General features: G+C 44.2%; 1 protein-coding gene across 1 annotated transcript; it reads left to right on the forward strand.

Moving 5' to 3' along the window:
- The first annotated feature begins 1136 nt into the window (after positions 1–1136).
- Positions 1137–12178, forward strand: LOC309524896 (zinc finger protein RFP-like). Its single transcript, XM_082210108.1, has 9 exons — positions 1137–1499; positions 1648–2067; positions 4129–4224; positions 5218–5448; positions 6616–6638; positions 7200–7312; positions 7935–7967; positions 8990–9094; positions 11143–12178. The coding sequence occupies exons 1-9, from the start codon at positions 1482–1484 to the stop codon at positions 11670–11672; spliced, it is 1569 nt and encodes a 522-aa protein (XP_082066234.1). The 5' UTR covers positions 1137–1481; the 3' UTR covers positions 11673–12178.
- The last annotated feature ends 27 nt before the right edge of the window (positions 12179–12205 follow it).

Consider the following 12205-nt stretch of genomic DNA (forward strand, 5'->3'; position numbering starts at 1 on the left):
TAGTCATCATATAAAAAAATTGCAAAGCACAGTTCCTGGTGGCAAGGACGTATCATACTACTATTAACCTTCTATATGTTTTTATTGTCGTAAAGTCCAAGGATAGTCAAGTCCAACGATTACAATGTACAGTTCCATTTCATACTGATATCTTCCTTCTGCATAGTCTTACGTCTTGAGAGTGCAACAAACAGAACTACTTAGTGACAATAAGGCAGTTATCAGGATACACCTTGTTTCACCCATAGGGCTTCTTCAGCAACAAGGTTTCCAGGAGAATTTTCAGTAGGGTTTTCCAGCCGAAATAGTCCACAGGAACGCAGAAGTTGCCAGTCAGAGATGCTCCTTATCAATGATCATTGAAACTAAGCTGTATAGGAGCAATCCCTGCAATGGGGCAGGTGCAGGCAATTAGAATTAAATATTCTTGAATAAAATTAATAAATCTAACCCCCAAAAGGGGGAAAGGTGAAATGAGGAATGTTATTGTTTGCAGAGAAGTCACAGTATGTGGAGGAATTAAGGAACAAAGAGAAGCAGGAATTGTAAATAAGTGAACTAGCGAGGGCATTTGGACAGAGCTGATCTCCATAACACCAAAAAGGTCAGAAATTTAAATGAAAACGTACATGAAAGTGAGAGATGCATTAGCTGAGAGTCCTGCGACTAGATGACGCTTGGGATCCCTTCCATCTCTACAATTCTGCTATTCTTTGTGCTAATTTATACGTGGAGACAGCAAATTTTAAAATAAGCAGTACAATTGAAATAGAAATATAGTCCATCTTACCGCAGCAGGGGGAAAGACTGTGTCTTCCTGCTCTGTATACTGACTGGATGCTAACTGTGAACGCGGGCAGTGCCAGGGTGCCAACTGCTCTCCCTTCTCAGGGCTCTTTATCCTTAAACCCAACTTGGGTTGGATACTCCCTCAGATACAGACAGTGTGGTATAGTGGTTACGGCGCTGGATCAGGATGGGGAGTTCAGGGTAGACACACAATAAAAACACATGAAACCATAAATTTAAGCAAACACTCATGTGCATATGTGTGTTTTTGCTTTTCTTTCTTTGGGCTTATTTACTTTTATTATATTTTGATCTAAAAGCCTAATCACAGCAGCTACAGTGTCCCGGCTGTGACGAATTCAAAAGTCATAGTTTGTTGTCCCCAAATCCTGTTAACATTTGGGACTGGAGCAACAGTTTTTGCAAGAAGATACTGTATGAGAACTGGGGGTGGGAGACAGGAAACCAATTCTTCCCTCACTAATTCCTTCTCAGATAAACGATTGGTTTTTCTCAAGCTTTACTTCCTTTTTCCTCCTGCTCCAGTCAGTTTGTATTTGACCTTTTATTAGCCTCATGATGGCCACATGGCTCTCGCTCAATTTTTCCTGGGGACTGTAGTTAGTTAAGGGTACTGGGAAGTGTAGCTTTTTGAGGTAAATGGCCATTGCCAGGATTCTTTGGCAGACGCCATGCACTTTGAATTCATGGTACAGATGTGAAGCTGCACACTATGAGGGTTTCTCCTGGTTTATGCTGCTGCTTTGCAAACACTATGAGTCACCCAGAGGCAGGGAAAGGCCCAACCTTGGACTTTAAACTGGAGAAATGAAACTAAGGCTTTTATTCCCGTTTCAGGCAGACGAAATGGCAGACGAGAGTCCAGTCCAGAACCTCTGCGAGGAAACGACATGCCGCATCTGCCGGGAGTATTTCAAAGACCCAGTGATCATAGAATGCGGCCACAATTTCTGCCAAAGCTGCATCACCGAGACTTGGGGAGAATCAGATGGAGTACCTTCTTGCCCTCAGTGCAGGGAACCTTGTCAGCAAAATAATGTCAGGCCCAACCGGCAACTGGCGAGCATTGTGGAAATAGTCAAGAAATTTAGCCTTCAGACGGCCAAAGGGGTGGAAGTGCTGGGAAGGGTTTGCGAGAGACACCAGGAGCCCCTGAAGCGCTTCTGCAAAGACGACCGAGCCCCCATCTGTGTGGTGTGCGACAAATCGAAGGAGCACAAAGTGATCCCAAAGGAGGAGGCCTTTGACGAGCATCAGGTAGGGAGCTGTAGGATGGGGACCAGGCTTCCAAGGGATGCTGACTTATCCTAAGGATGGGGAAAATATTTCAGCCTGAGGGCTGCATTTTTCTCTAGGTGACATTCAGGTGGGTGTTTTCAGGGGTGCAGGAAGGGACTGGAGGTGCGGGTGGGCGGGCCGCTCCAAGTGAGGGGGGTGACATTTGGTGCACCACCTGCCCGCGACCCCCAAGCCTACCCCAAGCCGTTGGGGTAAGGAAGGGAGCTATGCCGCTCTGCTGGCATGATTCCCCCCTTCTCCCTTCGTTTTGCCAACTTGGGGGAGGCTTGGGAGCTGTGAGCGGGTGACGCGCTGAATGTCCGCCATGGGTGGCTGATTCTGCCCCGGGAAAAGAAGTAATACTGACAAAAAAGAATGGCAAGATAAATTATTTGACTATATAGAATTGGCCAGAAGGACAGATGCAATTAAAGGTCAGACCAAACGAAAATTCCAAAAAGAATGGGGAAAATATAGAGATTACCTTAAAAAAAAGTGCCCTCAAATTAATCCTTGGACTTGTTTTGATTAACTTTTGCAAAACGAACTATGGGGTAAAAGCTAAAAACAGAAAGAAAAAAGGGGTAAAAATGAAAAGAGAAGGAAACAGTTTACTAAATATGAAAGTAGAACTGTACTGAGGATTAAGGAAGTCATTTAGAAGAAAAGAAGAACTGAAATATGGTATATACATATTGTTTAATATTTGCTTAGTATAAGATTTTGTATTTACCTTTGATATTGTTTTTTCTTTTTTCTTTATGTTTTATGTTTTCTTTTTCTTTTTGTTAGTGTGTGTGTTTGTGCTGCAAAATAAAAATAAAAACTTATTTCAAAAAATAAAAAATAAAACGTTCTTTTTTGGTGGCTATGGAGTTGTTTTTATTTTGATTATATATTTTGTGCTGTTATATTCTGATTTTGTTCTATGAACCGCCCTGAGATCTTCAGGTATAGGGCAGTATATAAATTAAGTAAGTAAACAAGTAAGTAAGTAAGTAAGTAAGTAAGTAGGGGTCACAGTAGCCCAATCTTCAATGCAGAAATCTTTAGCATTTCTAGGTAGGGCTGGGGATATACTGGACCTGAAATCCAGTCAGTACAGCCAGTACATAGCTGTCAACGTTTCCCCTTTTTAAAGGGAAATTCCCTTATTCCAAATAGGATTCCTCGCAAGAAAAGAGAAAAGTTGACAACTATGAGCCAGTACTGAGCTAGTTGGACCAGAGGTACATATAGCTCAGTATAAGGCCACTTCCCCTCTTTCTAGATATGTCCAAAAACCCCAGAGCATAGGTATCAGGTATTAGCAATGTAGCCACGTGGCTCACAATTCTGCTGCAGAACCATATCAAAGCTTCCTATTAGCAGAGGCCCAGGAAGTTCTACCTGCAAAATACTGCAAGGGGAGAAAGGAGGAGCAAATCCCGTGAAGTTATGAGGGGTAAAGGATGTTATTAGGGCCAGTGCGGTTTCTTCTGGGGGTACTCAGCGGAACCAGTACCTTTCCACCCCAAATGTGAAAAGTGTGCCACTTCCTGTGATAACTTCATGGTGAATACTGCAAGCTGTTTTTCTTAAAAGAAAAAAGAAAAAGAACGAGCTCTGAAAAGGACTGTGCACCAGCCACAACCTCTGGTTCGTACCCCAATTTAAATTTGGAAAAGAGCATGGTTTGGTGCAGAAAATGTGAGAGGGTGACTGACTTGGCTCAAGATCTGAATCCAAATCCCACACAGATATTCTGTTTTGTGCAAATCTGGTATATAAGAAAACTTTTTATCTCTTACACTGTGTCCCCATAATTTTGAGCCCTCTTGTTTTCCCCAGATTTAATCAGAAAATAAATTATTAGCTGTATAAATATGCATATGTGCACATTGATTTAATTCTACACTGAGAATGGAAGTTTCCTAGAAGCTATACATAGACTCTCCTCATCCTTCATGTTCTTGTTTTCTTGAACAGACATGGCTGTTACAGTTTATGAGTATATCTCTATTGCCAAAATTAACCCAAATGCCTTTTTGGCCACCCCAGGGTAGAATCCTGCGTCATTTGGAATTCCTGAAGGAACAGAGAGAAGAAATTCTGTCTTCTAAACTCAAGAGGGAGACCGAAAGTCAGTATCTGCTGGTAGGTGCAAATCTTCCTGCCTCTCCAGGATGGTTATATTGACAGAGTGAGGCCTTAATTCTGTGGTGGAGCCTATGCTTCACTTGCTCAGCATCCCAGGTTTGATCATTGGCATTATCAATTAAATGGATAATGGGTGGTAGAGTTGAGAAAGGTCTCTGCTTCAGACCATGAAGAGCATGAGAGGCTAAAATTGGTAGGGTTGTTGTTATGTACTGAGTTGAATAGGATCCAAACTGCAGCAGTCTGATTGGTCCTAGAACAATAGGATCCAAATTGCAGCAGTCTGATTGGTCCTAGAACAATAGGATTCAGAATGCAGCAGTCTGATTGGTCCAAGAACAATGCAGCAGTATGACTGGTTGGCAGGAACCACCCAATCATGCTCCAGATATAAGTGAATCCACAACCTGATTGGCTTACAGTAGAATTCCAGAATTAACCAGTCATGTGCAGCCCATTGTGTAAATAATGTATATAAAGCAGATACTTTGAGGGGACTTTCATTCATTCCTCCTCACCACTATGAGCTGAATAAAGAGCATGAAATCACTTTGCGACTCTGAGTATATTTCAGTTGTCTAAGAGCAAATGTAGTCCTTGAGTCCAAAAATGTCCAGCCATGCCAGCATTAATCCTTTAAGAACGAAGTGAACCCCAGAAAGCCAGTCTTCCTCCTTCTCGTCACTTCCTCACGGCCCTACTATTAGGCAGAGTGAGGTGGTCAAGCAGGCTGAAGATGCCGGCGAATAGAGAGCAGCAGCAGCAGGTTAATAGATCAGTAGGTGAGCAGCAGGAAAATACTGAGGACAGAGGCAAGCAAAGTGGCCGTGTCCTGCTAAGCTAGCCTGCCTGCTGCCCTGGGCTGTCATTGATGTTCTATACCATTGTGAGTGTTGAAGTAAACATCAACTGCCCTGCCAGTCACCTTGTGCACATGGAATTAAGGGGACATCTAAATGTCTTTGTCTGGCCATGACTCTCTCCTTGCAGAAGCAGACAGAGATGGAGAGGCAGAAAATCATGGCTGATTTCAAGCAATTGCACCAGTTTCTGGAAGAACAAGAGCGCTTCCTGTTGGCTCGATTAAAGAAACTGGACGATGAGATTAAATCCTGGGAGGACAAACATATTGCAAAACTCTCTGAGGAAATGTCCTCTATCGATGACCTTATTAAGGAGCTGGAGGAGAAGCAGAAACAGCCAGCGACTGAATTCTTGCAGGTAAGACTTGGCACAATTAAATAGTCCAAGTTGTCCTACAGGTAAGGGTTGTACCCCCAACCACTCTATTGGTTTACAGAAGTACAGCAGCACCTCAAGTTACAAATGCCTCAGGTTACACACGCTTCAGGTTACAAACTCCACTAACCTGGAAGAGTTACCTCGAGAATTTTGCCCCAGGATGAGAACGGAAATCGTGTGCTGGCGGCGCAGCGGCAGCAAGAGGCCCCATTAGCAAAAGCACACCTCTAGTTAAGAACAGTTTCGGGTTAAGAACGGACCTCCAGAACAAATTAAGTTCGTAACTAAAAGTACCACTGAATTCATAGTAGGGATGTGCATTGGTCACACGTTTTGTTCCAAACTGTGATTGGAGCTTCATCAAACGGCATGATTCAGGTTGACCAATGGGAAGGCTTCCCTGTTCTGCTTCTGGTCCATATATCCTTCATTCTCCTGCTTCAATACTTGGAAAATTTAAAACATCTATTACACCCCTTCCTCCCTTTTGATAGAAGTGGATGGAATTTGCAGGCAAAGTTGCTCCTCTAGTAGGGATAAAGCTTGCCAAATTACAATGGATCCAGGGAGTTTTTGTGCTAGCACTGGCAATGGCACCAGCAACACTGGCCAGTAGAGTTCTTCCTCTACCCAATTCAAACATGCCCTCACTGTTGTGTGTAGAGCAATGCACATAATCAGCAGTAGTAGGTAGACATCTACTCTCAGGCTGGCAGCACCAGTGGTGGGAGCCAACAGCAGAGCATAGCCTGGGATCACTTGCAGTTGGCAGAAGATCCCATTCCATGACGAAGCATAACTGGGGGTGGGGTTCTGGGGCAGAGAAGGGGGCCTACATGCCCATTAAGGGAGATTTTCAAATTTAGAAGTAAATGTCTGGGCTTTTGTAGTTTAATTAAGCAGCTGGAGGAGAAACAGAAGCAGCCAGTGACTGAATTCTTGCAGGTCAGCAATGGTGCAACGAAACCCTCCAGGTTGTCCTCTGGGGAAGGGCTGTTCATCAGTCTATAGTCTATAGAAGTATTTACATTAGGCGTGTGCACTTTAGTATTTGGTTAATATATAAAGAAAAGGGGAAAGTAATAAACTGCTGGAGGCAACTGGTGCAAGGGACTGAATTTCTCTCATTCTGTCTCTTCCATCTAGAATATGAGAAGCATCCTGGAAAGGTATGTGGCTTTGTTATGAATATTAATATGAATAATATTAATTTCCTTCCCTGGAGGTAAGGGATAAATTGATTTGTTCTATACTTTTATTTGAACCAATCTAATTCAGAGTTTACAGAGCAATAAGCAGATAAAAAAAACCAGTTACCAATCTGACTGCACAATCTTACAAATGTTGTGATGCATTTTTTCGTATGGGGAAATGCACAAAAAGTGCATTGGGGTATGCATAGAACAGCATACCAAAATGGATAGGATTTTTGGGGGGGGCAGAATGCGTATAAAACACATAGTAGGGTCGTGAGGAAGTGACGAGAAGGAGGAAGACTGGCTTTGTGGGGTTCATTCTTAAAATGTTTGCTTCTATTCAGCTGTCAATCCACAGAAAACCCAAATGACCTTTGTTCCGATTCAGCGGTAAACAGTGGGGACTTTCCTGGGGAAAGCAGGGGGAATGAAAGAAAAACCTATCATGGACGAGCCCTTGACAACTGAATTAAGAATGACTTGAGAATGACCTGATGGAGCACAATAAACCTCTCTTCACTTTCTTCTTCCTAGGTGTAATGAAAATGAATATAAAACCATGAATGCTTTTCCTCCTGGATTAGAAGAGCAAATAGATAACTTCTCCAAAATGCATCCTTTTTTGGAGGAGACCGAGAAATTTAAAGGTAACAAAGATCATTGTATGATGTAGATATAGGATAGATGGATAGATAGATAGAGATGATAGATGATAAATGATAGATGATAGATAGAGTTGCATGCCTTGCCAATTTCCAAATGGTGAATATTCCAGGGGTTCCAGGCAGTTTCCCCTGGGTTCGAGTTTCCTATTGGCAAATGAGGCACAGCAGAGACTGTGGTGTCCTTAGGATTATGGTTTATTTACACATATATGCAATCTGAGCCTACGATGGAGGGGTTCGCAGGCACCCCAAGAGAGTCTTGTTTCTCCCATAGCCACAGCCTTGCATTCAAAACAGGAACCAACCATCGTGCTCTGATTATCTTTCCATCTTGCTGCCTTTTACAGCCTGTCACATCCCTAAACTCTACTCCAGAACTCTGGTTTTGTCTTCTAACTCTCTCAGAGCTGGGGGAGGCAACTCTTCTCTGTGCCCCCCACCCTGAACATGCTTTCATAACACTTAATGCTAATGCTGGAAGAGGGAGGAAGATGGAGTACTATGGCTAAATTTTAGATTTACGTATGAACACTCTCGCAGACATTCTAAATCTAAAGCAATGCCCTTGGATTGGATTTTTTCCTCATTTCACTTTTTTCCCTAGACGTTGTGCTCTCTGGACCTCAAGAAAATAAAGGTACATTTCCAGGTTTGGCAGATCTTTAAACAATTTTTGCAGATGAGATATGGGAGGATTTTGCACTGTTCTCCCAGCAGCACAAGATTGCTGGGGTCCCAAGCTGCATCCCCTGGGTTTGATTTTCTTTTGGGAAATGAGAGGCTGCAGAGACTGTGGTGTCTTTAGGATATATGGTTTATTCCCACATATATAGAATCTGAGCCTATGATAGAGGGGTTCACAGCACGGACACCCAAGAGAGTCTTGTTTCTCCCATAGCCCCAGCCTTGCATTCAAAATAGGAATCAACCCTCGTGCTCTGATTATCTTTCTGTCTTGCTGTCTTTTACAGCCTGTCACATCCCTAAACTCTCCTCTACGTCAAAACTCTGGTTTTGTCTTCTAACTGTCTCAGAACTGGAGGGTTGGGAAGCAAGCAAAAGTAACTGAAGCTTGACATTTGAGTGTTCTTCTTATCTATTTCTCTATTTAAAATTCTGAGTAATCTTCATTATTTGGCATTGATTTTTCTGAAACACTCCCCCCGTCCCAACGTTTTCATAAAATGTAATGGGAATGCTGGAATGCTGTGGCTTGCTGAAGTCAGCTGGGAGTTCACCACATCTCAACTGGTGTGTGTTATGAGCACAGCAAACGGAGTCATCAGAGATTTCCTTCTCCCATCTGAACAGCATCTTCCAGAGTTCGTTAAGGGGGAAACTCCTCCCACACAGTTCAAAGTAACCAAGTGTTTAATGTCTCCAGACACAAGACCAGTCCTTCATCGTCTTTGAAGTAAAGATACATATGAGCAGATCCATTGACAGTGATCACCATGCTAGCTAATGCTTCTGTGCAAAACCCACAGCCTCTTCCCCTGAGTCTCACAGAGTCAGACCCTGACAGCAAATGGGACAGAGCACAGACAAGACAGACAGGATGAAAGCAATGCCCTAGTCAACCAGAGCACAACTGTTAAGTGTCTTACTTGGCCATTTCTTAAAGATGTCCCCAACTAATCAAGTTCCTTGCTATTGCAGCTGGCTCTGCCATGCCCTCCTCAACACCAGAGAGCATACAACAAGGTGAAATGTGCATCATGAGGGAGAAGAGCAACTTGGGAACACTTGGGAAAATAGCATCAGGTACGCTGCTTGGGGGCGGATTCCGCCCCCCTCCCCCATTTGTTTGTGTGAGAAAGTGTGGGGGAGATTTTGCAGTCAAATCTACAGTAATAATGCACATACTTACTAGTTAGCATGTGAAGGAGTTAAGACCATAGAGCTGTCTTGCTGATAGGCCACAGACCATAGAAATATAATTGGTAGGGAGGGCAGTGTGTGGTGTCATTTCCCCTTCTCTCCTGAGGGGGAAGAAGGGAATAAATTTTTCCTGTTCTCTCTCTCTCTCTCTCTCTCTCTCTCTCTCTCTCTCTCTCTCTCTCTCTCCCTTTGACCAGCAATGGAGGCAGACATGTTAATAGTTAATATATTCCCACACTTACCTAATAAAAACCCATCAGAGACCATAGAGGAGTGTGAGCCATTCCCTCCCCCTTTTTAAAACTCTCTCCTGCTCCTATTTCTTCTGTTCCCTCTTCCCTCTGGTCTTCCTTCCTTCCCTCTTCATAGCTCCAGAGGCTGTTCACCCCTCCCACCAGCAGATGGAGATACACAAAGCAATCCTACCTGGGTCTGCCCAGACATAGGTGTTGGAATCCATGATTTGCAGGCAGCTTAGCACGTTTGCAATTAGATTCTCCACAGCATGGGAATACAGGACATGAAAGGAATCTGCCTAGAGATAAGGAGACCCAGCAACAACCAAGTGATTGTCTGAGTTCCTTATGCAGGCATGACCTATAACACTGGTGTGTGTTGGAGAGTGTTAGTGTGGTGTGGTTAGTGCTGAGGAGTTACTGAGAGTGAAGAAATCGTGTTGTAAAAAGTAACTTGTGAATAGCTTGTATGTTTGCTGCTGTAAATAATAAAACAACAAGAACCAAGTTACTAGTCAGCAGTTTTTGTTCCTGCTCGTCGTTCAGCTGGGCAATCTCAAGAGTTGCTCAACAATCGCTGTGATACTCTTCTATACTCTGCTGTGCAACATGCGAAAGCACTTCCAAGGTTCATCGGATTCCAAAAGTTTTAACAATAGGTTCTATGTAGTTCAGAGGGATTCATTTCCAAGCTAGCAAGTGTAGGAATGCAGTCTCCAACTCAGTTCCTTGGGCAAGTCACTGCCCTCTGAGCCTCACCACCTTAACAAAATCCATAAGCTGACTAAGGATGGGGAAAGATTCAGGTCAGTTCACGTGAAAAGGCGAATCTTACCTAATTCACACTTCCTGAAAGTATACGCAAACTGTGATGTCAGCCTCCTTCGGAATTTGCACTCCTCCAAATTTTGCCGCACAGTTCTCCAAGGATGCAACATGTAAAAAAAGGTAAAGGACCCCTGACAGTTAAGTCCAGTCGTGAACGACTCTGGGGTTGCGGCACTCATCTCACTTTACAGGCCGAGGGAGCCGGCGTTTGTCTGCTCCGCAGACAGTCCCCCCCCCCCGGGTCATGTGGCCAGCATGACTAAGCCGCTTCTGGTGCAATGGAACACCGAAACCAGAGCAGCGCAAGGAAACGCCGTTTACCTTCCCGAGGGAGCGGTACCTATTTATCTACTTGCACTTTTTGGTGCGCTTTCGATCTGCTAGGTTGGCAGGAGCAGGGACGGAGCAACGGGAGCTCACCCTGTCATGGGGATTTGAACCGTCAACCTTCTGATCAGCAGACCCAAGAGGCTCAGTGGTTTAGACCACAGCTCGACCCACGTCCCTATGTGTACAAACATGCAAAAAAAAAATGTGTGTTAGGAGAAATTCACACTAGCAACACAGATGGATTTTCATGAGTACTTAAAAAAAAAAGAATTTGCAAAGGAATGTGAAACTGTGAAGAACTGAATTTAGGAGTAGAAAATATAAACCAAAATTTGGTAATTTGCCATTTCCTAGCCCTGGCTCCCACCCATCCCTCCAAATTGTAGCCAATCCATAACCCCTCAGTAGCTTTTCTAAGCACACAAAAAACCTATAGGGTACCACAAAAGATAGATCCACACATGCACCTTGCCCTATAATTCAAACACTGACCCGGCTCCCCCCCTCTCTGTGTGTGTGTGTGTGTGTCTCTTACAGTGAATATAGTTTTGGATCCAGAAACAGCAAATCACTACCTCATTCTCTCTGAAGACGGGAAGAGTGTGAGATGTGGAGGGGAAAGGCAAAATCTGCCCGACAGCCCAAAGAGATTTGATCCGAAGACCTACGTGCTGGGCAGCGAGAGATTCCGTGCAGTAAGAAAATGGTGGGAAGTGGAAGTTGGGGGAGAGAAAAATGCCACGTGGGCAGTGGGGGTGGCACGCGAGTCGACCCCGAGGAAGGGACAGGTCAGCCTTCAACCCAGTGTAGGAATCTGGGCTGTGGGAAAAGCCATAGTTGGCTCATTGTATGGACTTTGGGCTTTTACTGCCCCTGAGCGGACGCCTTTGCTCCTGAATCATGAGCTCAGGAAGATCCGGGTGACTCTGGACTATGAAAGGGGTTCTGTGGGATTTTTTGATGTTGAAGGAGATGTCTTGATCTTCACTTTCCCGAAAGCGTCCTTCTTTGGGGAGGAAATCCGGCCCTTTTTCTTGGTCGGGCAAGGAGCTGAACTGAGCTGCTGATTCTTGAGGACACGACTCCTCACAGCCCCCTTCCCAATAGCCCCCAATGCCCTGAAAAAGAGGAGTTCTTTTTGCACTTCCCGTGCAACTGTATGAGATCCAAGCAAAGAGCTGTGGAATGGCGCTCAGGGAGGAATGGCCACAGAAATTTGGGCCTTTCCATCTGTGGGGCAAGAGCGGGTTGGCATGTGGGAAGAGCAGTGTTCTTGTGCTTTTAACAATGGCCTGGCAGGCAGAAATCCAACAGGCTAAGCCTCTTCTAGTATGAAAATACAGTCATGGGAAAAGCTTAATCACGACTGTATTCCCTCTCATTTTGTATTATGGCAGCCATGTTTTGTTATGGTCCTGTGGCAGGACCATTGTTACTGGTACCAACAGCACTCCCTCAAAACTTGAGATGTGCCCTCATCCAAAAAAGTGAGCACCCACTGGTCTACAATATCAGTACTGTACTGTACTGAGCATTTTGCATCAATAAACCATCTCCTTGTTTTCAGTTGCAATGTTTAGTCTGTGGTCCTTATCCCTGG

This window comes from Podarcis vaucheri, assembly GCF_965113315.1.
Source record: "Podarcis vaucheri genome assembly, chromosome: 2".
Lineage (NCBI taxonomy): Eukaryota > Metazoa > Chordata > Lepidosauria > Squamata > Lacertidae > Podarcis > Podarcis vaucheri.

Coding starts and splice junctions, on each gene's coding strand:
- LOC309524896 (XM_082210108.1), top strand. Junction 6,639..7,199: donor ATGAGAAGCATCCTGGAAAG/GTATGTGGCTTT, acceptor TCTTCTTCCTAG/GTGTAATGAAAATGAATATA. Junction 9,095..11,142: donor ACTTGGGAAAATAGCATCAG/GTACGCTGCTTG, acceptor TGTCTCTTACAG/TGAATATAGTTTTGGATCCA.